This window comes from Perissodus microlepis, chromosome 14 (assembly GCF_051167445.1).
Source record: "Perissodus microlepis isolate ML-2025 ecotype Zambia chromosome 14, ASM5116744v1, whole genome shotgun sequence".
In the NCBI taxonomy this organism is placed as follows: Eukaryota; Metazoa; Chordata; class Actinopteri; order Cichliformes; family Cichlidae; genus Perissodus; species Perissodus microlepis.
In genome coordinates, this window is record NC_140474.1 from 8,818,462 (window position 1) to 8,846,113 (window position 27,652).

Consider the following 27,652-nt stretch of genomic DNA (forward strand, 5'->3'; position numbering starts at 1 on the left):
ATGATCAAATGGCAGTAACTCTTTAATATTCACTCCACATGATCCTACAAGGTGTGACCTTAGGAAACAGGGTGTACTCTACCCTCTACTGGCAGGAATGAAATATTCTTCACATGACAACCTTTTTTTCCCCATGTGAAGACTTAAATATCAACGTAGTACAAAGGCAGTCTACTAAAAACAAAATACCAAAACTGTTATATAATTTTCTTCCATACACAAAACTCTGATAAAGGAATATGCTCAAAAATACAGACATTGCCTTTGTTTGTACCTGCACCTACCAATTAAAGACCCAACCATAAACTCCACAACTTTTAGGTATACAAAAAAAATAACAAACAGCTACAAGCAATTACATTATTTACAGCAACAAATCTCTTGGTTGATGAACTTAAAGAAGTTGGTATCACATCACAAAATAGTGTATTCCTTTTCATTTTGGACGCTAGGAAAGGGATCTGGTGCAGTGACAAATTTAAACAGTTTTTTTAATGCACCACTCACAGATAACAGCAGTCTTTGTCACAGTGGTTCCACATAAACCCCGCTCCTTTCCATAGGTTCATTAGTCCTCTTGCATTTACCACCTCCCTCTGTGAAAAGGTGGACACCCAAATCCAGGCCTCCCATTTCGGAACTGCCTTCCTTCCCTGTCATTTATGCTCTCGGGTCCCATGGAAGGATGTCGATGGAAAGGGGGACCACGAGGAGGGAACGGCATGGGCATTCTGAACCTGTCTGATGGAAACATGGGTCCTCCTGGAATCATCTGCGGGGGCATTTGTGGCATGCTTGGAGGTGAGAGGAAAGGAGGCATATGAGGATTTGTCATGCAGGGAGGCGGTTGCAGAGGTGGCATACCCGGGCTGGGTCCCTGCATGATAGCAGGGCTCGGCAGGGTCATTACTGGTGATGTGGGATGCCCCAGCTGGTTGGCAGTCATGACATCAACAGAAGCACCTTTCTTTCCTTTAGGATCTTCTGTGGATATCTCTGGAGATTTTATACTTCCTGTTGCAAAAGAGTTTAAGATAAGGTTGTATTGATTTTCAAACAGAAATGAAGTATAATTGCAGCAGGAAAAAAAAAGAGAAAACATTTAAAGAAATGCAACATAGATCTGACTATATTTTTACTAAATTTAAACACAATCTACTTTGACTGCCTCTGAATCTTAGGTTTAGACAACAGATTTTAAAATCCATAGCATTTAGCGAAGATTTCTCACCGGCTGCCAACTTTGTTGGATCAAACTCTGTGGGGATGAAAGGAACTCCCGCTGGAGGCATGGATGTAGGAGATAGCATTATAGGGCTTGGGAAGACAGGCGAACTTCCGATGAGTTCTGTCTGTTGAACTGGTGGTAACTGGAAGACAAAGAAATATAATGGTATCCTTAAAATTAATGTAAATGAAAAAGATAATCTTCCTGATGTGACCTTAAAGATTTTTTTGAAATTGAATTCAATTTTACGTATATAGCGCCAAATCACAACAACAGTCACTACAAGGTACTTGCTGTTGTAGGGTAAAGGCTCTACAATAATAGAGAGAAAACCCAACAATCAAACGATTCCCTTTAAGCAAGCACTTGGTAATAGCATGAAGGAAACACTCCCTTTAACAGGAAGCAACATCTGATTCTGGTTCAGCATTTTCTGATTCCATAGCATAATGTTGCTCATTGATAACACCCACTGGTATTCTTTTGGTGTCATTTGAAGAAAAAAAAAAGTTTTTAATTGGTATTTTATTTTACAGCATTGCTCAAAGTTTTCATTAATCCACAGAAAACTGAGTTCTCTGCTGCTAATCACACAATATCAAACTGAAATAAACATTAAAGCTGTTGCAAAAGGTTAAAAGGTTGGCATGTGGCAGATGTCCACAGATCAACAAGAGGCTAACACCTTCACCTTGCAAAGTAGATTGCACAGTAGATTTAAGCACTGTATTTGTTTATTTGCAATACAATTTTTGAAATTGCACCAACGTTTGGTCAGGTACCAGTAATATATGACTTTTATGTCTTTAAATCTGCTAAAATTCATCTCAGTCTGATTTATGATCAAAGATATGAAAGGCATCAAAGTGTGCCATGTTGACCTTTAGGCAATCATTTACAAGTCAGTGATCATTTTAAGAGGAATCAGTCTCATAAAACTTTACCAGAAACAGAATAACTTGGTTATGTGACACTGATTACAAAGAAAAAGACCACCACTTCTATGTGAACAAACTGAACTTTAAAGGGCATGGCATTTAAAAAAGGTTTTAGTTAAGAAGTTCAGGTTCTAGACAAATGTTTTACTTTCAGGTCATTTTTTACTGAACTGAACCACTAGGACCTCGGATACCTACCTTTTCCATACATGACAGCAGCTTTATATATATTTTTATAAAGTTTTTCATTCACTTTCAGTATTCGAGGTTTGAAGTTGCATTTGTCTCTACATACCCAGCGAACACTAAAACACACACTTTTGCCAGACTGAACAATTTAATCATTTCACTTACTTTTAAGAGAATTGTATTACATTTTACTTTAAACATACTTTAAGAAGTTTATAGTGCAGTAAATAAAAATCCAATAAAGGTTGCATGGCAGATGTCTTCTTTGACAACACAATTATTATGTAGGAGTAACGGATAATAGTTACCGATTTGTGAATAATTGTATATGAATAACTTGAGCTTATATTACAGTTTTATACTACAGTATATTTCTAACTAAATTGTCAGCTCATTCTTTTTCTCTAGACAATATTTTCTTAAAATATATCACAAAATTTGGGTTAACTTGAAAAAAAAAAAGCAGATGTTGAATGTAAAAATTAGATCAGAGGTCAAATGTAACACAATATTTGGATGCAAACTATAATGGGAGATTTAGAATCCCAAATTGTTGTCAGTGCAAACAAAGGCAGCAGAACTGTAAACACAGATCTAAAGATAAAAAACATTTTATGAAAGCTGACCTAATAAAAGCTTGACCTTATTTGACCTTGAAGAGAGGTCAGAGGTCAGAGTAACACGATATTTAAAAATCCCAAATATATTTTCCTTTATATTTATATGTTCACAACGTAAACAATGGCAGTTAGAAATACAATTTTATATAGCTCTATATAGCACTATTGTCACTTTGGGCTTTTGATCACTTTATTGACCTTGAAGGAGAGGTCAAAGGTCAATGTGACATGATATTTTAAATCTGTATAAGGTACTTTCTGTATGTACACTTGTAGGAATCATAGTTGCTAGCTTGTCAGGTTATAAAGCTTTATTCAATGAATGACTTTATTTGTCTTTTTAAAATATAAAGTAACAAAGTCCAGTTTGAATAAAAGCCGCACAACAATGGCTGAAAATAGTTAGGGAAAGGATTAAACATTAAATATGTCCAGGAGTTTGACCTGAGAAAGTTTTTTTTTTTTTACCCCAGCACTTGTCTACTTAGTGAAGCATTGTAAACAGTGTTCATCACAAGGTCAGAAATAGGAAAAAACAAAAATCACAAAATAGGGTCAAGTAAGTAACATAGAGCAACCCAAACAGACAAACACTGTACCTCTATGACACAGACCGAGAGCTTACTGTAGTATCATGGATATCACTGAACTGCCTTTCAAATCATAGAACTTTTAATTGTATTCAGTTGCAGGAAAATATTTGTGAAGGCTTTGGTATTAACATGATTTCTGTATTGATTACACATGAAAAGGTCTGATGTTCTTCTTAATGGATGAACAACTATAAGTTAAAATACACTTCTGTAAACTTCCAGTTTTGTGCATTTCTATTATGCTTCCTCTAAAGTCCTGTGAATGTTATGTGTGAGCTATGGTTTACATTTTCCATCATCTCTGCATAGTAATATAGGGCTGCCTTTCACTCTATGACAGCTGGGATACACTCCAGGTTCCCACAACCCCAAATTGGATAAGCAGAAGAAAATGGATGAATCCCCAAAGTTTCATCTTCCCCTTTCATTTTAAAATAAAAGAATACAAGTTTTATGAAATTTAAGTTCATATGAAATATCTGAAGTATACATTGCTACTAGCAACAAAATTAATATCTTTCTAAAATAAAAATACTATAGAAAAAAGTTATATTACAATGTTTATCTACATAATTCATGAGAATTATTTATTTAATAACAAAAATGAAAAAATTAACTAAATTACCATTTATTATTTTAGGTCTGACTACATTATCTTAAAGTATAACAATACATAATAATAAGGAACATTTTCATGATGCTACGTTTGCTGTATGAATGCATCCTCAGGTAATTTAGTTTAGATACAGTGTTGTACTGAGTATTAAGGCAGCTCTTATCTGTTTACTATTTGTTTCACACTTTACATTTTGTTGTTTTCACTGAATTCAGGGTGTTTGGGATAACCAACATGCTGAAAGTGAAGCTCTTGCCAATCAGATGTTTTTAAGATGGTATTGCATGGTGGGTCAGAATCTGATGCTATTTTTCTGCCTTCATAATCTTATTAAATCTGACAAGATCACTGGCTGAAATTAAATGCCAAACCATGACAGAGCCTCCACAGTATGTTAGAGGTTGCTGTAGGCATTCACTGTTGCACCCATCTCCCGATATAATATAAATATTTTACATTTGGATTCATTCATAAAACTGAGTTTCAGTTCAGTTCTTGTTTAATTTGGCATAGCTCACCCCTTTCTGCCCATTTCCCGTCCTTAAAAATGGCTTCTTGACAGACCACATATGAGTCTTTGGTAAGCAGATGAATCAGTTGAAGGCCCAGATGCATCTCTTAGGTCTTGTGTCAGGTCTTTCCTGGATTGTTTTCCTGTTTCTTAAGGACAGGACTTTCTGACACTGTTCATCTGCTGTAGATTTTAAAGCCTGCCTCTTCTTCTTACCTCTTCTTGTCCAGTTTCCTCAAAATATTTAAGAGCATATTGCATTATATCAATACATGCCAAATTTCTGGCTACAGGCTCATTGGAATTGAGGTTGGTGGCGAAAAATACAATTTCATGCCTGTCAGACTGTGTCATCTTTGGCATTTTCCATTGATTCAATTACAGAAATGGGAATAATTTTCATTGAATATGACAAACTGCAAGTAACACAGTCTCTAAATATACAATTTCAAGTTGGTTCTGTTATATGTACACAACACTGGATCGTTCACTGAGTTCCGTGTCTTTTTTATGCTTTAATGATTCTTGAATCAGTGTTAGGTGACAAAAAAAAAGAAAGTCCTGTGAAAATGGTCAGGTACAAGGACTGGACTGAAAATGAGCAAAAAAGCAGAAGGTTGTCCAAAGCAAAACTTTGAAAGACCTCCAGCCTGGAGAACTAGACCTGGACTTTTGCACAGTACTATATATATCTTAAGAATAAGATAAAAATCAATAGACATCCTATTTTTGTTTAGTTTTCAACTACAGGAAAGAATTTCAATAATTCTCAATAATTCCATCTGCAAACCTAAATTCATGCAAGTTATGCTTGTGACCCCTTGAATGCACGATAACCACTGATCAGTAAATCAGTGAACACATGAGGTTAAAAGGCTAGCAAATGCTGCAGATTGATCACTATTTGTTTCTGCCCAGACATTCTCTCCTTGGTGCCACGGAAACTGGAGAATAAATCTTGGTGCTTGTATAGAATACAATATGCTGCTCACCCTTCTTTGCAACTTCCTAATATCAGGACAACTAATACACACAAACCAGAAATATTTGGATTCATGTGTTAAAAGTTAAGCTGTAACCTCTGATGTGCACTTGTTAAAACAATCTTCTTTAGATGTAAATCTTAAATATGTCATGAATGTCGTCAGTAACTCACAGGAGTTGCCAATTAATCATTCGTCACATATTTAATGATTTTCATAATGCCACCACTATGAATTACATTTGGAGACAACTACACATGCGCGTCTTTTTTTAAATTTAGATATATTATTAAACAATATGTGGCAACCGTATCACCGTATCCCTGTTTTAAAGTCTTAATGTTCATAAATTCATGAGGGTATCTGTAGCCAGAAGTCACAGAAGAGGTTAGCAAGGTGGATCCATGTATCGTGCACACACTCTGATTAGTACCAAACAGAAAATACTACAATTTCAATAACAAAGACTGAAGCACAAACAGGTTGCTGTCCATCTGGCTAAACAGCAAGCAGTAATATTTGTCAGATGGCATACATGGTCGAGAACTCTGTGATTCAATTGAGAAGAGATGAAGCTTGGCAGATAGCTGCTAGCCACAGCTACTGTGACACAAGTATAAACAGATAACTAATAAAAATAATGCCATCTGTACAGTTTTTATGTAGGTGTAGTTTAGCTACCAGGACTGACCAGTACCTTACTGTAAACCTATTTTTTTAAAGTTGGCCATTTAAACATGGAAGTCTATGAGGACTGACTCACTGCTTGAACCAACCTCAAGTGGCCACTTGAGGAAATGCAGTTCTAACCACTTTCATATTAACTGCACGTTGCAGCACCCACAGTTTCCACATGTCGGTTGTATGATGTACATTGACAACAAAAAGCATGCAAAGCATTTGGAATATTGTAATATCTCCATTGATTATTCATGAAATGTGATCTAATCTTGAGCCTAATCACAATTATTGAAAAAGAATCTGACTAAACTAATAACTAAAAGTAACAGTAAATTAGTAACCACAGTTGTACTTCTCATATCTTTACTGAGCATGCTAAATAATAATTCAAATTGCAGGCTGAAAAAAATTATTTCAATACCTGTGCTGCCAACTTCTCCAAGAGACACTTAAAATGGGAGAAGTGTAGGTTGTAGTCCCTCCCTATAAATAAAGGCACAGTGGGTGGCCTGCAAAAATCTCACCAAGAGCAGCATTCACACTTTCCAGATAATGATATATAACAGATGATGGTAGGTTTTAATAATATTTTTCTGTAGGTAGCTGAGAAGAATTTCCAGCTTTCTGGATACAGGTTTAGAGGGAAAAAAAAGCCCACACATCAACTTCATAGCCTCATTCCAACTGCGAAACATGATGAATGGCATGGGGCTGCTGTGCTACAGGGCATGGATGCAGTGGGAGCCACTGAAACACACAGAAACACTGATGAACACTAAGTTTTGTAGATTGTAAGGAAACAAAAATTCTTCTTACCAATGTACACGCTGTGTCTGATGGAGGTTGTGAGCCAAAATAATTCTGACTAAGTGAAGAGTTCACTTACGTTTTCCAAATCTGGACTAAGAGTGTTTAGGAAAAAAATAACTTTAAAAAAGAGCTTCTATGTTGAGAGTTTGGATGTCAGATCACATTTTATAAATAATTTTATAAATAATTGAGTTTATATCCCAGTAATTCCAAATCATTCACAACTTTTTAACAATGTAAGCATTTATCTGAAGTCACAGCGTGTAGGAAATGTAACATTGTTCGCATTAATATTGTGGCCCTCAGATGAAGGACATACCTGAACTACACTCAGCCTAAACTACCATCACTTGATTTAAGATTAGCAGTTTTAATCTTAGGTAAAAAGTTGATTTGTTTCTTCAGGCAAGACAAAGGAATGCTGAAAAAAAGCTACATTTAATCTGGACAGCAGTCACCAGGTTTTAATACTCATAATTTTACTGAAAAGCCAAATTGAGACTCCACAGTGGTGTACATTTCTGTCTGAAATACTGCATATTTTGATACTGCCATTGGAGGGAACCAAAGGGAGGATTTTTCCACACTGAAGTCTGAAGTTTAAATGGTCAAGGCACTGAAGGGGGCAAGAGTACAGTAAGTTTTTCCAACATTGCCACATCTACCTTTTCTTAAATAATTACAAATAACTACCTGGGGCAGGAATGTATCATTTAACTCCCTGCTGCTGTGACCAATACACTATATGTTCAAAATTTTCTGTCACATCTCTTAAATCTTTGAAATTAGTCCAATTGCCATAGTATAAAATCAAGCATGCAGCCATGCAGTCTGCCTTTACAAACATTTGTGAAAGAATGGGCCCTTTAAAAGAGTTTGTGGAACTCAAGCATGGTACTGTCATAGGGGCCCTTCCCAGATATTTCACCATCAACTGTAAGCGGTTTCACTGTACAATGGAAACATTTATGAACCACAGCAATTAAGCCACAAAGTTCAGATGGGGTTACCATGGGTTTGAGCCGCATAGTGTGTAAAAGTCACAAACAGTTGACTTGTTGCTGACTCAATGACTCCAATTTTAAACCTCACGTGGCATGAATATCAGTACTAACACTGTGTGCTGGGAGTTTCAAGTTATGGTGTTCCAGCTCCAATAGTTGTAACATCCAGGTGGCCCAGCACGTTTGTCTAGAAAGTGTGTATTAGCCTTCCGGACACAGCTATCAGCCTTTGGCAGATGATGAAATTTACTGATAAGAGCTGATCAAATTAATCTATTAAGTCATGTGAATTCTGCACTAGCCAAACGTAAAAAACCTTTTTTAAAATGTCTAGTTTCATTTCCCCCTCAAGATTTCTTTCATTTCAGTACAATATATACAGTTACAAAGAAAAAAAAGTGTATTGTTGAAAAAAAAAAAAAACCCAAACAAACAAACAAAAAAAAACCCATATGGCTATTAGCATGGAAAAAACAGATTTGATAGTTACAACTGGGTAGCAACATAATGGTCTGCTCTTACCCTGGTGTTTCACTCCATCAGCAGAGTATAACAACTGCTTCATGTTTCCTGCAGGCTATTCCCACAGAGGAAGCCCCATGAGGCACGGAGCCAGGCATAAGCTGTTTGATCAAGATCTGATCCTTGATGAGTGTCAACTCAATGCTTTCAATCAAAATTATTCCTTTGGTCTTTGTCTATTGTGCTACTTAGAAGACTTGTGAAAAGACAGTAGCGAGATAACCTACAATAAACTGAACTTAAGAACCGACAATTTAGGATTCTTCTCTTTTTTTAAGGACAAATATTCAAAGAGCCATTTTATTATGATGAAAATTTCCATCATCTTCCAACAATCCCATGGCATCATCAGGCTGCGAAGCACATCCAAAGATAATTGTTATGACCCTTACCTTTGTGGAGACTCATGTGAGCCTGATGTTCTTCAAACATGGATCTAGATCATTGTTGTATTACTCGATGTAACCGAAAAATCCCCTCTTTTCTTGAAATTTCACCTCATTTCAATATGACTGAAACAACACTGCATATATTTTTCATAACACAAGTTAATGAATGCTGAACTAGCAGAACCTGAAATGCATGCCTCTAAATACTGTGTATTTTAATCAGTTTGATATTTTAGAATGGAAATGAACTTTGAACACACATAGTTGGATCCCTAAAAAGAGATATATGAAATTTTAAAAGACCTGTTTTTTTTTTAAACAAACAAAAAACATGTTTAATACTAAATAAATAAAATTAAATAAATACATGTACATTCAGCTACTTCATTTTTTCCTCAAGAATTTGTGAAATCAGATGAAACCCCAAGTTTAATGTGGGACACATTTCACGCAGGTTGCCCTTCCTGACACAACCCAATTACTCTATTTTTTGGAGCTTGGGCCCAACGCTAGAAGTACACTAGCTTGTTATCCCCTGAGGCTAGGTTTTGGTCTCCTCCCTTCACGTGTAAGGTTAATGTGTTAACTACTACACAAAACACCCCCCACCCCAGATAACATATCCTTAATGGTCATGGCAAGTTGTAGAAAAAGGTTACTCAGAAAAATTAAAACAATATCATATAGAAGTTTAAGGTAATTTACATAAAGATGCTGTACACTTTGTGCTGTTAAAATGTTTTTGTTGCCCGTGGATTTCCACACTCTATAACAGAAGTTAAACAGTCTGGATGACCTATGAGTTAACTGATTGTTTCTTGTTACTTTAGGTATTTTCATCATTTTGATGCGTCTTTACCAGAGTAAGAGCCGTTTTGGTCTTTATAGTTTTTGCCTTTTCCAAATGTAATAAAAGAAACATCTTTTATAATGTCTGTGAAACATTGTGAAAGAATGTCTGTTTTTTTAAATATTCTATGGTTATTTGTCAATAGTGAATAATGGATTATGAGAGCTATAACTGGTGATTAAAATTAAGTAGTAATTAATCAACATGTTTATGTGAGTTGGTTTGAATTTTTTGGGCTTCTATTGAGATACTTGGCTTATAACAATAGTAAAATTTCCATTAAGCAGAGCAGAGGACTTTAACCTTTAAAAAAAAAAACAAAAAAAAAAAACCCCAGAACATTCACAGGGTGTTATGATGCAAAATATTTCTTCTACTTCTACAGATTTTTTTCCCCCAACAAAGCTCGGTCCATCAAACTTCTGTGAAGTGACAAAAGTGTAAAGGCTGAAAATGACACAAGCCACAAGCTCCAAGGCTTGTTTCCTCATTAATAAGATGCAGAAGCTGGAATGATTTGCTGACAAGCCAACCACACTGTGTTAAGCATGTCAATCTTTGATTCAATTGCATGTTTGGTGCATACATTTTCTACCTGGCACTGTTTAGCTCTGTGTCCTCCTTTCCAATGTCTCTTCCTCGACCACTTCTGTCCTGCTGCTGCTGCTCTTGATGTTGGCTGACATCAAAACTCCACAGTCAGTCAACACTTACTGCTTCATGTTATTTGACATCATTTGACGCTCATACCTCCCAGGTGACATGCTGTACAGACGGAAGAGCCAGTAAACGTAGCTGGGATGTGCCGATCCAAGGAGAAAACTGTAAAAGTGCAGCTTCTCTGGACAGCTGAAGTCTATCGGTGTATGAAAAAAAAAATTGCCGGTGCATCCTGTGATGTACTCATGTCAAGACAATGTCAAGATGTCAATGCTGAGAGGTATTACATACATAGAAAACAATCGGTATTTTGTATAAGTTTCTAGTATTTTGTCAGTATTTTTTCTCAGATACTCAGTTATTTTAGTCGGATGATGTTAAGGAATGCAGTTTTTCTTTTAACAGAAGAAGGAGGTTTCTTCAGTTTGTACTCCGTATCCAAAACATGTGGTTTGTATACTCCTGCAATAATCACAACTTCTTCTGACTTTCCCAAGCAGAGCAGAGGAAGACCAAACATTTATATAAAGAGGTTAACTCCAAAAGACAAAATCACTTCAGGTCTACGTGACTCACATGGTTGCCATGTATATCATCCAAAGTGAAACTTTCCCAAAAGCCATTCAAACAGACTTTGGATGGACATTATTTCGACGTGCAGGATTATTGCCACAGAACTTCACAGAAATAATTTTTGTATGATCGTACAGTTCAGGCAGAGGGAAGATGTCATTAGCGAAAGAAGTAGTCAACAACATGAGTATTTTTGCTGCAGTATTCTGCAGATGCTGCAGGATTAGTAATGACAGCATTTAAAGATCACATACATAAACTAATCCCCCAACTAGTGCGGTGGGTATAACTTCTCAAGGCTAGTGACCACAACTATTTTAAACAACACTAGTAGCAAATCATTTGTTTAATGAAGAAGTCCAGAAAAAGACTCATGTGGTTTATAAGCATTCACTTCATCTCAGTGTGAAATTGTTCTTTTCTGTTTCAACATTTATGTGTTTACTGTGTTTACTCATCTCATGTGCCTGTTCACATCAGACACGCATCAAGTGGAGGTGAAGAAAAACTGGTTAAAAGACCTGACTGGTCAGGAGGACTGGTCAGTTTTCGAGACCGCTCTCTCTCCAATTGAACAAAAACAAAGTACGGACCAGAGTGTGGACCAGCGTTTTCTATTGGAGATGCAGCAAGAAAGTGAGAGGCTGCATGCAAATGGATGAGGGAAAAGCAGGGTCAAATTTGTATAGTCACAAATTTGCATACATTAAATGTAACAAAGGTATAGTTGTAAAGCATTTAAGTGACTTTAAGGCATGTTTGGATTATTTTTTTATTACCGCCTTGAGAAGGATTAAATGGTGATACCTGTAGGTATCACGGTCTGTCAAAACGACCAACACTGTCTATCAAGTTCCTTCACTGACTGAAATTTTTCTCTGCGTCCATTTTATATCCTTTGGCATAAAGTGGTTCAGCGTGCAAACTACTGCAATGACTACTTGCAAGACTGCTTGACATCTGGCCATCAAGCCAATAGCCTTTATTAATATAATCTGGTGGTGAGGACAGTCAGTCATCGTTCAGCATCAGTCAGAGGATGGCATAAAAACAGTTGTTTCAGTAGGAAATGGGCAAAGACAGCACTATCAAAACAGATAGTTTCATACAAGAAACCTGTGATTAATTCATACCTACCCACCTAACCAGACTAAGAAATGGTTTTATTGTTGGTAGGCATTAAGGAGTTTTTCCTTTCATAATTGATCCATGTTCCAAGTCCAGCAGATTTAGTTGGAGTTAAATGTGACCCTCAAACCTGCTGTATTATTAAAATAAGTTCAGCTGCTCCTCAAAGATAAATTCTTAGAGGTTAATGTTATTTGACTGTATGTGGGGTGAGACCAACTCACCTCAACTCGATCAAGATCTTGAAGCATTGGGTAATAGCGTAAAAACAAAGAAACACAAAAATCATGTTTCCAATACTCAAAAATTGGCCAGTTTGCTACAATTGCTGTCGGCTTACCTTGTCTCCCACTTTGATATTCCTCTTCCCACTTGGACTTTAAGTCCCACCAGCAGCCAACAGTCACGCATAGTCAATTTGAACTTTTCTTCCAAGTGAGGTGCTAGAAAGCCTATTTTAGCTTGTAGCTTTAGCTTCTTAGAGTCAGGAGGACTTAAATGTTACTTTTAGGTTTATTAAAAAAAAAAAAAAAAAAAAAATTGTGATTAAACGTGAGACTCACTCTTTTGTATTATTGTCTATACTTTCATGAAAACTATTTACTTTTTTACTTGGTTATATGTTAAAATTCACACCCACTCCAACCCATATTTTTCATATATTTGTCATTCAAGCACTGATGAATGATTAACTCGTGATTTTTGTAATAAGTAAAAGTTACACAATTACTAATAAATTTGCCCAGCACACATTCTGAAAAGCACAGCTTGAATACTGAAACAGAGAAAGGATAACAGGAATATTTCCCTCTACACACACCACAATAATTAAAAGTTTCTGTGATTCCCATTTTATTGGAATAAGTTATATGATACAGTACAAGATTATTGAGTTAAGGTGCAAGCATATTTCAAGACAGAAAGAAGAATTTAAGATAAGCACTGCTGAATGTAAGGTCTACCAGTAGAGGAGCCTATCTGAATTGTGGACATGCAGATTTTTTGGATGCAGAGAGTCTGACATTCATTTAAAACAGAAATACGAGAATTTCTCTAGTAAGACTGACAAAGGTCAGTATATGATCTCTACTGATTATGCCTCAAACTATTCCCCTTCCCATGAAAGTTTAACATGTATTCTTTGACTATACAAGATTATAATATATTCCTACCCTGACGACATGTTTATCCCCATGCTGGTACCTACAGCTGCCCTCTCCCTATGTTTAGGATACCTCGTGAAAAATGGTAAAAGCATTCTCACTAACTGAAGTGCTCAGTCTGGTTTAGGCAAAGACTACCTGAGCAGAACATGCAGGAGGTGGGTCATCCACAGGTTTCTTATGAATTTAAACTATATAGAATAGACCTTGCTATATTCTCACATGGTCACAATAGGGTCTTATATTAAGAACGTAACACATAAAAGAGCGTTTGGTCTGATTTGACCACGTTGGATCTTTTCATTCTCACACAGCTACAGGAAGTAATGCCTATAAAAGCTCAAATACATCCTCTGTGTGTGACAATGGCTTTAGATTAGTCCGTTTTAACAAACACTTACAGTTGCAGGGGTAAACAAACAGAACAGCTCCCCTTTTAACTGCAATAAGGATCAATGTGTTGGCTTTCAGGGGAATTATTCACAAAAATGGAAAAATAATATGTATAATTAGCTTTCATGAGTGCATGTTAACCTGCAATAACTGTGTTTTTGTCCTGTCATATTTAGACAGGAAAGAGGTCCTTCTTTATTGAGACCACCATGTTTTGCAAAAGCCTACAATTAAGCAAAGGATAGATGTGTATAAACGATAAAATGCATTCAGAAGCATGAAGGTGAGTAGTTTGTATTTAAGTAGTTTGTATTTACAAATTTAACCTAAGAAGCTTAATTCTGTCTGATCAACACATGTGTAACACAACCACAGTGACAATGACGCAGTTATCAAAGATATAACTTCTGTCTCACCCACAGACCGCAGAGAACAAATGCTGTTTTAAAGTTTTTCTAGAGCCAAAAACAAGCTTATATTACTTATCAGAAAACCTGCTCAACAATAATGAACATATACATAAGTGATCTTTTTGACTCCTCCCTTCCATACTGGAATGTTTTATACAGCCACAGCGCACATGTTAAACTAATATGAATAGTGCAAGCTAAAATAAAGTCCCTATGCAGAAAAACCGCCGCATTCTTGTAAACTTTACTGTGGGCTGAAGGTAGCTGGCCCTGCTCTCTCTCAGCAGAGAAAGCAAGTGGTTCCCAGTGAAATGATTTTGGCAAAGGTAATAATATGGTAAAGGTAATAATCACTAAAAATGCTATTTTAACAGTTTCCCCCCTGCATTTATGTTTTTAAATTAAATGCCACCAAATGAATAGATCTGTTATGTGTGCCAGTTATAACTTATTTTGTAGAATTATCAAATTGTATTCTTATGGGTATGGCTTTGACGTTCCCAAAAAAGGCTAGTTTGGAGACTCTGAAGCAGCGGTCCCCAACCTTTTTTGTGCCACGGACCTGTTTATGTCCGACAATACTTTCACGTAAGGTGTCGGGGATAAATACAACAAAATAAAACCAGTACCAGAAAAAAAAAAAAAGAAAAAAAAAAAGAAAAAAAAAAAAAGAGGATTTATTCATAACACACGTGAAAAGACCCAGGGACACAGAGTTAACGATAAAAAAAAAAAAAAAAATGATAAAAACCCATAAAAACCATAAATTTCACACCCGCGCCTCAACTCTCACGGCCCAGTACCAAACGACTCACGGACCGGTACCAGTTCATGGCCCGGGGGTTGGGGACCGCTGTTCTAAAGTATCTATGGATAACTTGACAAAAAACTTTTTGCATACGAATCAAAATGGTAACTAAAGCTTACAGAGGCCTGAAGCATAACTCAAGCATAAACACATTACACTGCTTTTTCACCTTCATGAAACAAAACTGTGCATATAAAAAGAGTAAAAACCATGGTAACTGTAGGATGCAGATGCCTGAAGCATAAACACATGATAATGTTTATTCCCTTCTTGAAGCTCAACTTTGTGCATGCAAGATTTAAAACAAGGGCTAAAGTGTAAAGTGTAAGCTTATCTACAAATTTATTTTAAACACAACTATCAAGTTGCATTTACATTTATTTCTTTTACAGGTTATTGGCAAAATGTATGCCAGAGTAGCAGTCTCACCACTGAGAACAAAGCTGATAAGCACTTTTTCCCTGGTATTTGTGCATGGTACCATCTGACCTTCAGCCCACCAGTTGTGATTTTACCAGAAATAAGCACAAGTCTGTGATGTACTCCAGCATGTTTATGTTGTACATATTTTGCTTTCACTGTCCATTTCCTCACCATTTACATTCCTGAAGTGCTCAAAAACTGCACTTTACATTCTGCACATATACACAATCACCACTGGAAGGTAATTATCTTGTGTTGTGTATTGTTATTGTATATTTGCTACACCACGACACTGCAGTAAACCTGAAGGACACAGCCAGTGTTTTCTAAACCAGTTTTCAATGCCAGCTGGTTCTTGGTCTCCCTTGTGCTGCCAAACGATCAAACAACCGAAATTGTCCTCAATCCGGTTATTTAAGAAAAACATGTCATACATTTTTAATCACACCCCTAAAGATCTTTAAGTGCTCCTTAAAAAAGTATGTTTTGACCTACACACAATGTAGCAATGCGCAGCAACATACTAATTCTTAGTTTCTCTCATCTTCTTGATATTTTAACAAATGTTTTAATTTTATATTTTTTCCATTTCCTTTCCTCCTTCCTCTTACACCTGTGTGCAGTAGCAGGGGCAGCGATGATGTCTGCATTCTCCCAACATCAGCTGGTTGCATTGCACAACTCCACCCAGCCAGTTGTATCCCATTCTCATGGTGAAAGTCATTATAAATGCTTTAACACACTGAGCAGAACTTAGAAATGAAAGAAATGTGAAACATGTTTCTTTAATATTCTGCCTTCTCTTAAATAATTTATTAAATCTTCAACGCAGTGATGTGACTTTTTAAAAGACGACAAAGAGGATGATTCAGATAGGCTCCACTACTCATTGTTCAACAAAGATTTATTAGCTTTACAGCTTTCACAAGAAAGATTGTTAAGTCTTTCTTTAGGACCATTAAACCCATAAAAAGAACACTTGTAGTATTAAAAGGTGTTTAAGGACTGCAATTAGCATTACCTGAACATGAGCAGAGACGATTCCATCTGGTACACTTTCCAACACTCCATTAACAGCTGCCTGATTGTAGATGTCTTTGGTAATATTCCACTCTGCAAACAAACAAAAAAAGTACAAAGTTTGTATATTCTTGCAGCAGGTGAATTTTGCTGAAACTCAAATAATGGCTAATTGTTTACCTGGATTTAGTGTTTCTACATCCAGCATACCACCTTCGCAATAGCTCTGCAACTCCTCAACTTTGACTTTATTCCAGGGGATGTAGGTAACTCCCCGCTCCACATCCCAGAACTTTTTGTGAGCAGGTTTTATACCTTTATTCAAGGCCCAAGCAATCTAGGGAAGAATGATGTTTGGTATAATCATTAAGTTATCAAATAACACTAACAAAAAAAAAAAAAAAAAAAACCTACTACAAAACTAATACACAAATGGAAATTAAAAACATTGCATACCTTAACTGGTTTCTGATTGACTTTGTATGACCCCCTACTGAGTTTGTTCAAGGCTGTGTAGGCATCTTGCCTGTGAACCATAACAATATAGGCACAACCCCTTGGAGGAATCATCTGGACACAAAAGGTGAAATGCATTAAGATCATTGAAGCTTGTGTAAATCAATAATGTTTATAAGCATCTCTGACATGAATTGTCCAAACTTACATTGATGGACTCAATCTGCCCAAACTCTTCCAAAAGAGACATTACATCAGACTGCTGGGTTTTCTTGTCTAACTGTCCAACCCAAAGTGTAGTACTGCAAACTATAAGCAAAAAGACATAATAACAAGGATCAAGGCTTTTAGATTTTTTTTAAGCAAGAGTTCACACTTATCTCTAAAATGTATTGACTTAAATAACTCATGACTGCTGAAGCCTCAGATTTTGTAAAGATGAATTTATACAAAATAAATTATTCTAAGAAAATTACACTACATACCCTAGTAAACCACTACTATAGACTACTACTATATAAAGAAATTCATTAGGTGTTCTGATGTACAAGAAAATAATCCCCATTACAAAATACACTTCACCAAAATAAATGAATAAGTAAAAAAAATATCCCACTGAGCTCACATAAAATAATCAAAATGTCACCTTAAACTTTCATTTTGTCTGCAGTGAATATAAAGCTTTATGGAGTTTAAAGATGCTACACATTTGAATCTCTTAAATTAAATCGGCTTCTCTCTTTTGGTTTAGACAAGTTGATACAGTAGCTGCGAGTGAAACTGAGTAGTGATTCCTGGAGCTTTATGCATGCCATCATCTGTGACATTTAGTTGTGTTTATTGGTTTGAGTACATACCACTGAGCATCTGACTCTTTATGCTGGAAAGACCTTTTTGTCTGCGCTCTCTGTCCTTCTCTCTTTCACTCCTATCCTGAGAATGAGATCTCCAGCGCTGTTCTCGGGAGAGAGAACGCCTTGACCTTCTTGAGCGAGATGAAGATCTTGATCTTCTTCTCCTTGGAGATCTGAAATACAAAAGAATAAAACCAGTGAACACTGTTTCAAAAATAATCCAATTCCCCAGGCGAAAACAACTCTTTTCAGATGGAAAGAAATGACAAGATGACCAGAGTGTTTTGGGACTTCACTGCTTGTAATTTGTGCTCAATACTGCATTGAGGTTATTAAATACTTTCCTGGTCCACTATAATATGAAAAATATTTACATTTATTTAGAATTTTGGTAACTGTAACACATGTTTAACCCTTTAAGACCTACCATAGAACCAAGTCCGCCAGAGCTTATATTATATTTTTACATGCTGTGGAGCCATTTTTGGGAGCATTTCAAGTTGCTATACATCGATACAACCATTATAGCCCAGATTTTAATAATATGTATGCATTAAGTGCATAGTACTTACATAAATTGCAAAAAAGTGCAATAAACTACAAAAAAATTGAAAATCGTTTTTGTTTTTTTAACATATATTTCTAGTTAGAGAAATTTAAGAGGCTTATCCCTCAAAACTGTAAATACAAAAAAGTTGCACAAACTAGTTTCCCACCACAGGAAACTTATTTTGAGTGTCTTCATAGTTTTATTTTTGAAATACACCAATTTTCATATACTGCAGGAAAAACGAAAATAAATATTATAATGCAAATTTGCAAAATAACAGCATATGCATCAAAATAAACTATTTCCAGCAGTGCAATATGAGTCCTAAGCATCCCGGAAACGATACAGAAAGTCATAAAGTCAAACATAACTTTCAAAAACACCAGTATAGGCTCATGAGGCCTTGATGGTAAAAAACATTTCCGCAAAATGACGTCACTTCCGGTTTCGGCCAGGTCATGGCGGACATGCGACAGTTCACGCTGATGGACGTAGGAAGTGTTATGAACAGCTGATAGGATCGGCAAAGCATGTTTCTGGAATATTATGTTTTTGTTGCTGCAAGCGCTTTTTATGCAATTTTTGCAAAGCTTTATGTGGAAGGAAACTGTGACCTAGGACAAGCTGATGGCATAAGATGTAAGTACAACTCCTCCGGTTTCATATGCAAAAAAAATTATTGCGCTAGCTTACGTGGTTGCAGTGCTACCGGGATTTTAAAATAGTTACGCAAAATGGAGCGTGTCCGCTCCGACCGGCTTTAAAGGGTTAAAGGAGTGATACAGCAATGGCTTTCTGATTTTGGCAGGGATAGCCTAAAGTTAGTGTTGACATTGTTTCCTACACAAAAAGACTTTTCCATAGGCTTTCTCACCATCTCCAAAAATAACAGTCTATGGCTTTGGATGTAAAATACTGATGTTAGGCTATATAAACCACTGTCTCATGAACCATGACTCGTATACATGTAAAACAAGACAGATTTGGAGTATTCTATGGACTCTGACCCTGATCCTTTTCAAGGAATCAGAAAAACTATTCAGAGGTAGCCAAGAGAAAATTCTTTCTTCTACTTCACCCCAAATATTTTTGTCTAAACCTTGGCATTGACCAGAAAAATCAGGCAAATAAATTCACTGACTTTGAAATGAGGGCACCTGCAGCATAAAAACACAATCTTTCAGTTTTAGGGCTTTATTCATGTGTCACTCTATGAACACTGAAATACATAACTCTCAAAAATCAATTTGCACAATTTTAACTGATGAGCAAAGTGGTTACATGGAACTAGGGGTGGGTGGTATAAACGGTATATGGTAGAAACTATATAAATTTGGCCAACGGTAGAGACTTTGACCATACCGCATGTTGATGGTGGCATCAAGCTGCGCCTCTTTTGGTCGAAAGCACTGCAGCGGTTGCAAATTATGCCAGATGACAGTAAAAGTGAAGAGGCGAATCAGTTTTGGAATATAGGGAAAGCCAAAAACTGCGCTACCTCCACTTCCGTACCATTGATTCGTATTGTGGATGGATTATCTCAGTTGTTCTCCTAACTGAAGTTTGGTCCGTTTATAGCATCCTGCCATGTGATTGCATTTGTCCTTAGCCACCAGAAACCCTCACGTTAACTTTTATTGAGTGGAAAAAGGTTAGCTTCACTGTGCTAATGTCATGCTAACATAGTTGTTTTGCTAGTGATCACGTAGGACATCATTATATACCAGTTAGTCCAACTTCAGTAACCCTACAGAAGCCATTGCTGTTTAGTTTTCTGTCTTCATTTATGTTGGAAGTGATAGCAGAGCTGTACGTTTGAATTTTTTTAGAAATCTCTCGGTCAGAACATGCTATATCGTGTTTAGGTGGAAACTAACTTCCTGATAACTTCTAACTCTGTTGAATTTAATAAATTCTGTTTCCATGGATGCGAGGATGTTAAACTTAATTGTTACACTTGGTAAGGCAGCAACACTGATCATTTTATTAAAGATGAAGAGTTGAGACAGCTTTTAACTCTCAGTGATGCCGCAGTGTTCGTTTGACTTTGGGACCTGAAACAGACGGCGTTTTGGACCCAGATTACTCCGCGAGGCTCCTGACTATGGCAGCCGTAATGCTCCGACAATCCATCAAGCAGTGCGGCTTCGTAGCTTACCAAAGTCGTACTAAAACATTTTTGACAGATTTCTGCGCGCCATGTACAACATAAAATCGGTTCGAGGTCAGTAAGCACAACTAGAATTCATACATAAGGCGCACTGTTGATTTTTGACTAAATCACAGGATTTTAAGTGCGACTTATAGTGTGTAAAATACGTTATACAGAAGAAAAGAATATATCGAGATATATATCGTTACCGCACATGCTTCAAATTATACCGCGATATGGATTTTAGGCCATATCGCCCAGCCCTACCTGGAACTGGATCTTCTCCCATGGCCTCTGTGCCTGCCTTCCCGCTTCATAGATAAATCTTCTCTTGAACTTCCCTTTAGGAGAATGACAACAAGACAGGTTTTTTGTTTATTTTCCACAGTTCATAGCATAGGCCAAAATAGAAATGTTCCTAGCACTAACTATGACAAAGTACGTGTGAAACAGAAAGTTTACGTTCAAGACAAATGCTTACCCGGGATCGAGAGTAAACCTCATTTGTGGACTGATATCCATCTGGAATCATATGATGCTCAGTTTGACTCATTCCACCACCGTGCTGGATCGACAAAGAGACAGCCCCAGAAAAGGAAGTGTTAAAAAAAATAAATAAATAAAAATCTTAAAAATAAAAGTCACTGGAACACAAAATTTTGTTTAACATGACAGAGGGGGAAAAAAATAGCAATTTGATATATTTGCAAGAATATGAAGAGAAAACATCTGAGAGGCAGAAAAGTAATCATATAAAACTGTTATAGACGGGTACCTTTAAATCCTCAGTGTGACTCATCATACGCTGATTAATATCTGTGTTGGGCCCCAGACCAAGAAACTGGTTCATGACATTTTCAGGTCTGTTATGACAAAATACAGACTCCATATTACAAACACATGTGGTAAATGTACTAAAGTAAAACAACACTTAACCTAACAGTGATCATAGGCATTTTTTGACTACAGACACTTACACATAACAAATAAACCAGTCAATAACATGATCAAAAACATCTACATTCAACATGGGATTTTTAGTTTTAACTTTTGTGTTGTGTGCTCTGATTCAGTGGTGCACAAGTACATTTTAATTTACAAGAGTAATGGGCAACTTCAGCTGTATAAACTATAGCATTATGAGTGACAGTTTTGGTGGACACTAGTTGAACAACAGTGTGGTCAGCCTGCTCCACCCTATACCATTAATTCACACACTCACTTGAGCAAGTATCAAAGTAAAAGTGCTTTCATTTTCAATTTCTGATATTCACTGCAATGCACTGTGTTTTGTCTCTTCCTATTTGGCTAATACTGGTCAACCACAAGATTACTCTCAGTGCTCAGGCTCTGCTACTCAGTAGGATGCAACCCCAGACCGTGTGCTGTAGTCACACATGCATACACAGATATATAGCATGTGTAGATAATGTTGAGGGGAGTGATAAAATGTGCAAATAAAGCACAACCTTTTAAGTCAAAACAAGCAACATAGCCCACTACGCTTAAACCATTTCCGCACAAATATCTAAACACAAAGCACGGAGCGTTCACCCGACGGCATGTACACGGACATGCCGGGTGCTGAAGACAACATCTCACAGATTCTGAAGCTGCAGGTTTCGTCACTCTCCAACTAAAATTCATTGAACCAGCAGAAAAAGAATATCAAAACTATGCTTCACGTTCGATAAACATTGTCATGAATTCGCTCTTACTTTACTTCTTATTTCTTTCAGCCAGTGTCCAATCAGAAATCTCTATTTTCTGCATTATTCGCTTGCATATTACACACCAGTCTACCGTTGTGTACAGTGCTGTCAGCTGCTGGTTTTTGTTTTGTGTTTCCAAAAAATGACCTCCGACAAGAAAGCCTAATATCTGCTGTTCAATACCGAAGAAATTTCAACTTTTACAAATTGTACCAAACCACAAAACGCTTAGCTATGTCTCTAATAAAACCTCTAACTTTGCTCTGCTTCACTTCAGCAGCATCAGGTAATGTTCATCTGTTGGTTCATGGTTTTCTTCAGTTTTTGATCTACTGAAGAATATTTTTAAGGGGGTTAACTTCTATAAAAAGCCAGGCCAGCAAAATCTCCTTAATATTTTTCTCAGTTACTGTGACACAAAGGCATCTGCTGTGATGCTTACACCTCTGATGAAGTCTCACAAGTGTCAGCTTTGTTTTTATACACAGATTTTATAAATGGATATAAAAATATATGGATATTTACTGATAAATGATCATAATTATAATATTTCTGACGGAGTCAAAACGGAATTGAATCAAATCGAATCAGGACCTTGTAAATCAGAATTTAATCAGTTATAGAAATCAGTGATGATACCCAGCCCTACACACATGTAAAAGCACGAGTACATTTTCAGAAACTCACTGTGAGTGAATGTTGCCCTCAGTAGCCATTGTGTCTTCAGGTTCATCATCATAGTCAAATCGGTCAAGAAGTTTCTGGAGAAAAATATACATAGATGTTTTGAGGATAGGGATACAACTCCTTTTTGTCTACCCTAAAGCTGTTTACCAACCACCATTAAACAACAAAAGTGGAAATGAACACTAACAAGCAGGTTATATCACACCAATAAAATCCGTATAACATGGTGAGATTAGATGATGCCGTACAAATGGGGCAAATATGCAAAGTTGACTGCAGCCACCAAAAAGTCTTGTATAGAATTTAGGAAAACAAGGCCCATTGCGTCTTTGGTTGAAATGCCAACCCCTTGGATTTATTGAACAATTATGTAAATGAGAGCTGTGCCAGTACCTCAGCTAACGAGCTTTTCTTTTCAGTGTGTGCACTGTATGCGTTGAGCTGGGCCAGTGGGATCTGAGTGTGTTTTGGTATGTTGTTTTCAGTGGTGGCTGCTAGGGTCTTATCTGCCTGCTGGATGTTCTGGAGCATCCTCTGCAGCTAGAAAGAAAAAAAAAAGGAAAACAAACAAACAAAAAAAACAACAGGGGCCATTTAGACCTAACACAACATTAGTTAAACTGCTGGAGGACATAAACCACATTATTACTTACCTCCTGACCATGTGGAGACTGAAACAGCTGTGCCACAGCAGCTAAGGCATCAGGACTGGGTAGCTGGGGGACTGTAGACATGACTGGAACATTACTGACAGGAGGCCGTGTCTCTGGTTGGGGCTCAGTAGGAACTGTTCAGATACAATAAAACAGCTTGTGTCTGCATGATGAATTAATACTAGGGATAGGAAGTGAGAATTGGTTCCCAATAGCTTAATTTATTTGAATGTTATTCTGCTTGCCTAACAATTCCACATATTGGTTCCACTTGCACTTCTGCTACAATCACCAGATTTCAGTTTGGATTTATTAATTTATTTTTTCAGTACCAGGAGAGGAAAATAGCGGTGTAGTCTGCAGCATGGATGTGGCCATTACCTTTGTTTTTATTGCTCAAAGACAAAAATTCAACAGTAAACTGCATACAAGACAGAAACAACTGAAACCACCTAGACAGACAACATGCTAACATTAAGCTAGCCAAGAACAAAGAGTGATGTTAAAGGGCTGGGCAATGAATGCTGACCTCGGGCCAGTAGCCAGACTTTTACTTTTTTGAGTAATGACCCCAAAAATGATCACCACAAAGCAGGGAAATGACTCCAACGTGCACAGTTGTTTGACAAAGCATGTAATTAATTAAAATGTTACTTAGCAATGGTGGTGACCCTCAAAACAGAGAGAATTAGCACCCAAGGAGAATCAATAAGTAATTGAATTGATAAGTGATATCGATAACTGAACTGGAATCGCTAAATTCTTAGCAATCCCCCCCTCCCTAATTACAACATAACTTAATTTGCTCTCAGATAGTTAAAAACACTGCCCAAAGTTCCACTACCAGTTCTACTACCTTCCACTGCAGGGCGAGGTGCAATAACACCATTTGCCATATCCATTAGAGGCTGAAGGATGTCCATGTCAAACACACCATTCTTCTGCCACAGGTTAAGGACACGGACAATTTTAGTCTGAAAGGGGGGGTGGAAAGGAAGAAAAATCTATGAGATTCTTTTTAAAGCATTTATTGTACTTATATAAATTACTTGAAACACAAAGTACCTTGTCATCCTCTGGGCAGCGATAAAGGTTTTGAAAGGTCTCTGTGAAGTTTTTCAAGAATCTTGGACCAAATACATCCTTGTCAACACCAAACTGATGGCGTGATTGGCGAACAATGGAATCAACCACATATAAACCAGGAACTTTTAACTCAGGCTTGCACTGAAAAGAAACAAAAGAAATTACAGTCCGCATCTGTAAAATGCACTCTTATCTAAACTTGGCAACATAGTAAAGATTAAACGGCTGAATAATACATACCTTCTTAATGAACTTTTCAACAATCTGGACAACGTGTTTGTAAAGCTAATGAGACAAAAAAAAAATATTTCAGTCACAGGATGACTATCAAAATAGTAGCATAAGACAAATAAAAACATGCTGTTTTGTGCTAAAAAAAAAATTCTCATTTACTGCATGATTTCTGTAATCAGTCGACAGAGTCATCAAACACTTCAACTACTCTTCTCAGCTGAAGCTTCAAAAACAAAAAAAAAACCCAAAACAAGTGACACCTCATTTTGCCAAGAGCAAAACTTCTGATAGGGTAAAGTAGAAAACTCATTATGCTTAAAATATATGTGGAATAATAATATTCACCTCCCCAGACCTATGACAAAACCGTTTGCTCATAGTGATTGCCTGATGTTTTTATTATTATCATTATTACTATTATTCACACACACAGGCACAGATATAGACTAATAGAGATATACATGTGTGTATATAAAGTCTCTACACTTAAGATATTATGATTGAAATATTATGATTATCATTAATTACCACACACAACTGTAGCATTTTGTTTAAAAAATATATAAAAAAAATAAAAATCAGAAAGTCCACGTAATACCACAGCTAATACACATAAACCTACAGTGTTTGTTTGTTTGTTTGTTTGTTAAGTTTCTTTGTGTAAGAACCACAACCTCGGGTTTTGTCTAAATATTTGCTCATTATGCATGATGGTATCCAACAATAAAATTCACTTTACCTTGATAGCCTTGATGGCTGATTTTGTTACAGACATCATTTTAGCACGGGATATTGGCGGCTTCATGTCAATCATGGAGAACAACTAAGAGGTAATGAAAGAGGAAAAATGTAAAATTAGTTCATTTTAAAAGAGAAACTGGCATAGAATTATACTAGATATGTGGTGTCCTTTATAAAACAAAAGGACAAAATAATAATAAAATGTAGCAACAAATAGATCATTCAGTAACAGGAAAACCTCAAAACTAAAAAACAAATAAAAAAAAAAACAAAAAAAAAAAAAAACAGTCTTTAATAAAAGTTTGAAAATTTATATTTTCCCCTCTGGTGCTGTGATAAGTGGCAGCTTGTTACAGCAGTTCTCTTATATTTGCTTATTTAATTTATTTGGATATAAAGTGATAGAGTTGATTTTCCTTTTATGGAAGTCTAGTCAAGTCAAGTTTTGCAAATCTACTTTTGGGGTTTCTTCTCAGTGTACTGTTAACAATGGAGAATCTTTACCAGCTGATCACACTAGTTATTCTACTGAGCAAAGTGAAGACTGTCGTCCTCATGGTGACAGCAAGGTTACAGGATTTGATCTAAGTGGAGAGCTCAGAGAATGAAATATCAGGTCTGCTTAAGCTATCATCATGGTAAATGTGAGGTCCACGGACGGTAAAATAAAGACAAGCTTGATGAGGTGATTAAAACCCAGAGACAACAATGAGTGTAATATAACTTCTTCACAGAGACAATGCCAGACTCACACTTCCCTGACCATAGTGTGAGTGAATCTGGCAGTAGGACTTTCTGAGCAGACAGTGATGTTAGTGCTGACACAGCAGTCAATCAAATGATCATATTTAAATCCTCTGTAGACTAACCTCTGCACCACTTACTGGACAGACAGCACAAGACTTTCTCTAACATTGGCTTCAGGTCTGTAGCTTTTTAAAATTTTACAATATTATTTCCATCTATGAAATTGTGCTGATCTTTTTTTCTTTTTTACAGTTTTTACATTAATGTAAATAGTTCAGTATCTTTTTTGTACAGAAAGTTTACTCCAACATGACTGTGTATTGTTAAATTTTATTTATTAATACTCTTTAATCATATCTATGCTTTAGTATAGTACTTAATTTAGTATAATACTTAATTTTCACCAACAAACCAACGCTGACACAACAATATGCAAGACATCACATAAACGGCCACTTGAGTTTTCTAAAGCTGCAACAGAAAACACAAGAATACACATAAAGAATACACAACTCAAAAGTGTTACTTAAGTGAGCCGATAATAAACACACTTCAAGTATACAAAACATTAAATGATCCAGTAGCCTTTATGAAAAGCTTTGCTTGCTTAACTCGTTGGAAGCAACAGTAAATATCCGAACACCTTTAGGCTAATGTGTTAACGACAGCTGTATTTCACTAATTCTACAAAAGTGACGTATGTCCCTACAACAATCATTGATGGCCTGTGCATCTTTATAAATAAAGTAGAGTAGGGCTAAGTTAATAATTAAGCTACATGAGTACTCAAAGGCCGTCTAGGATTAACGTACTAGCATCAAACTACAGTTAAGCTAATGCTTAGCAGATACAATGTTTACGTTGCAACTGGACACTAAGCTGGCATTGTCCCCATGGTAAATAAATAATAACCACTAATATTAACTGTCAAATAAGAAAATAACTGGCATTCGTTAGCTCTGGCGTTATATTTGCTTTTGGCTCGTGGGACTTAAGTAAAACATGAAAAAACTTTACCTCCATGTTGAAGGCGTTCACTGCATCCATAACGACTGGTTAATGTTGAAAGCCAACTGACTAGTCTTTATATTTGATTACTTTACCTTGACCATAACCACGCGCAGCTTCACCCAACTATAGCATAACAACCACGAGAATCGGGAAGCTTTATTTTTCCTTTCGACGTGGACTAACCAAAGCTCAGCTAAGCTAGAAACTGCTGCTAGCTTAACGGTTCCACCCTGTAGACAGCGCCTGTGATGTCACGA

At 36.5% G+C, this 27,652-nt stretch overlaps 1 protein-coding gene across 1 annotated transcript; it reads right to left on the reverse strand.

Annotated features, from left to right (window-relative positions):
• Positions 1-4: 4 nt before the first annotated feature.
• LOC146373396 (SR-related and CTD-associated factor 4-like) lies at positions 5-27,645 on the reverse strand. Its single transcript, XM_084950601.1, has 18 exons — positions 27,402-27,645; positions 25,636-25,719; positions 24,903-24,947; positions 24,642-24,803; positions 24,433-24,550; positions 23,577-23,710; positions 23,317-23,463; positions 22,924-22,997; positions 21,300-21,387; positions 21,006-21,089; positions 20,792-20,865; positions 17,826-17,995; positions 17,177-17,277; positions 16,969-17,082; positions 16,693-16,849; positions 16,514-16,605; positions 1,232-1,370; positions 5-1,014 (listed from the first exon to the last, which is right to left on the reverse strand). The coding sequence occupies exons 1-18, from the start codon at positions 27,429-27,431 to the stop codon at positions 584-586; spliced, it is 2,244 nt and encodes a 747-aa protein (XP_084806727.1). The 5' UTR covers positions 27,432-27,645; the 3' UTR covers positions 5-583.
• Positions 27,646-27,652: the final 7 nt, after the last annotated feature.

Excerpts from the sequence above, each read along its gene's own strand:
- LOC146373396 (XM_084950601.1), bottom strand. The coding sequence starts at position 27,431 with ATGGATGCAGTGAACGCCTTCAACATGGAG. Across the intron at positions 24,948-25,635 it reads CAGCCATCAAGGCTATCAAG|CTTTACAAACACGTTGTCCA; the intron begins GTAAAGTGAATT and ends TTGTCTCATTAG. Across the intron at positions 20,866-21,005 it reads AGGTTTACTCTCGATCCCGG|GGAAGTTCAAGAGAAGATTT; the intron begins GTAAGCATTTGT and ends ATTCTCCTAAAG.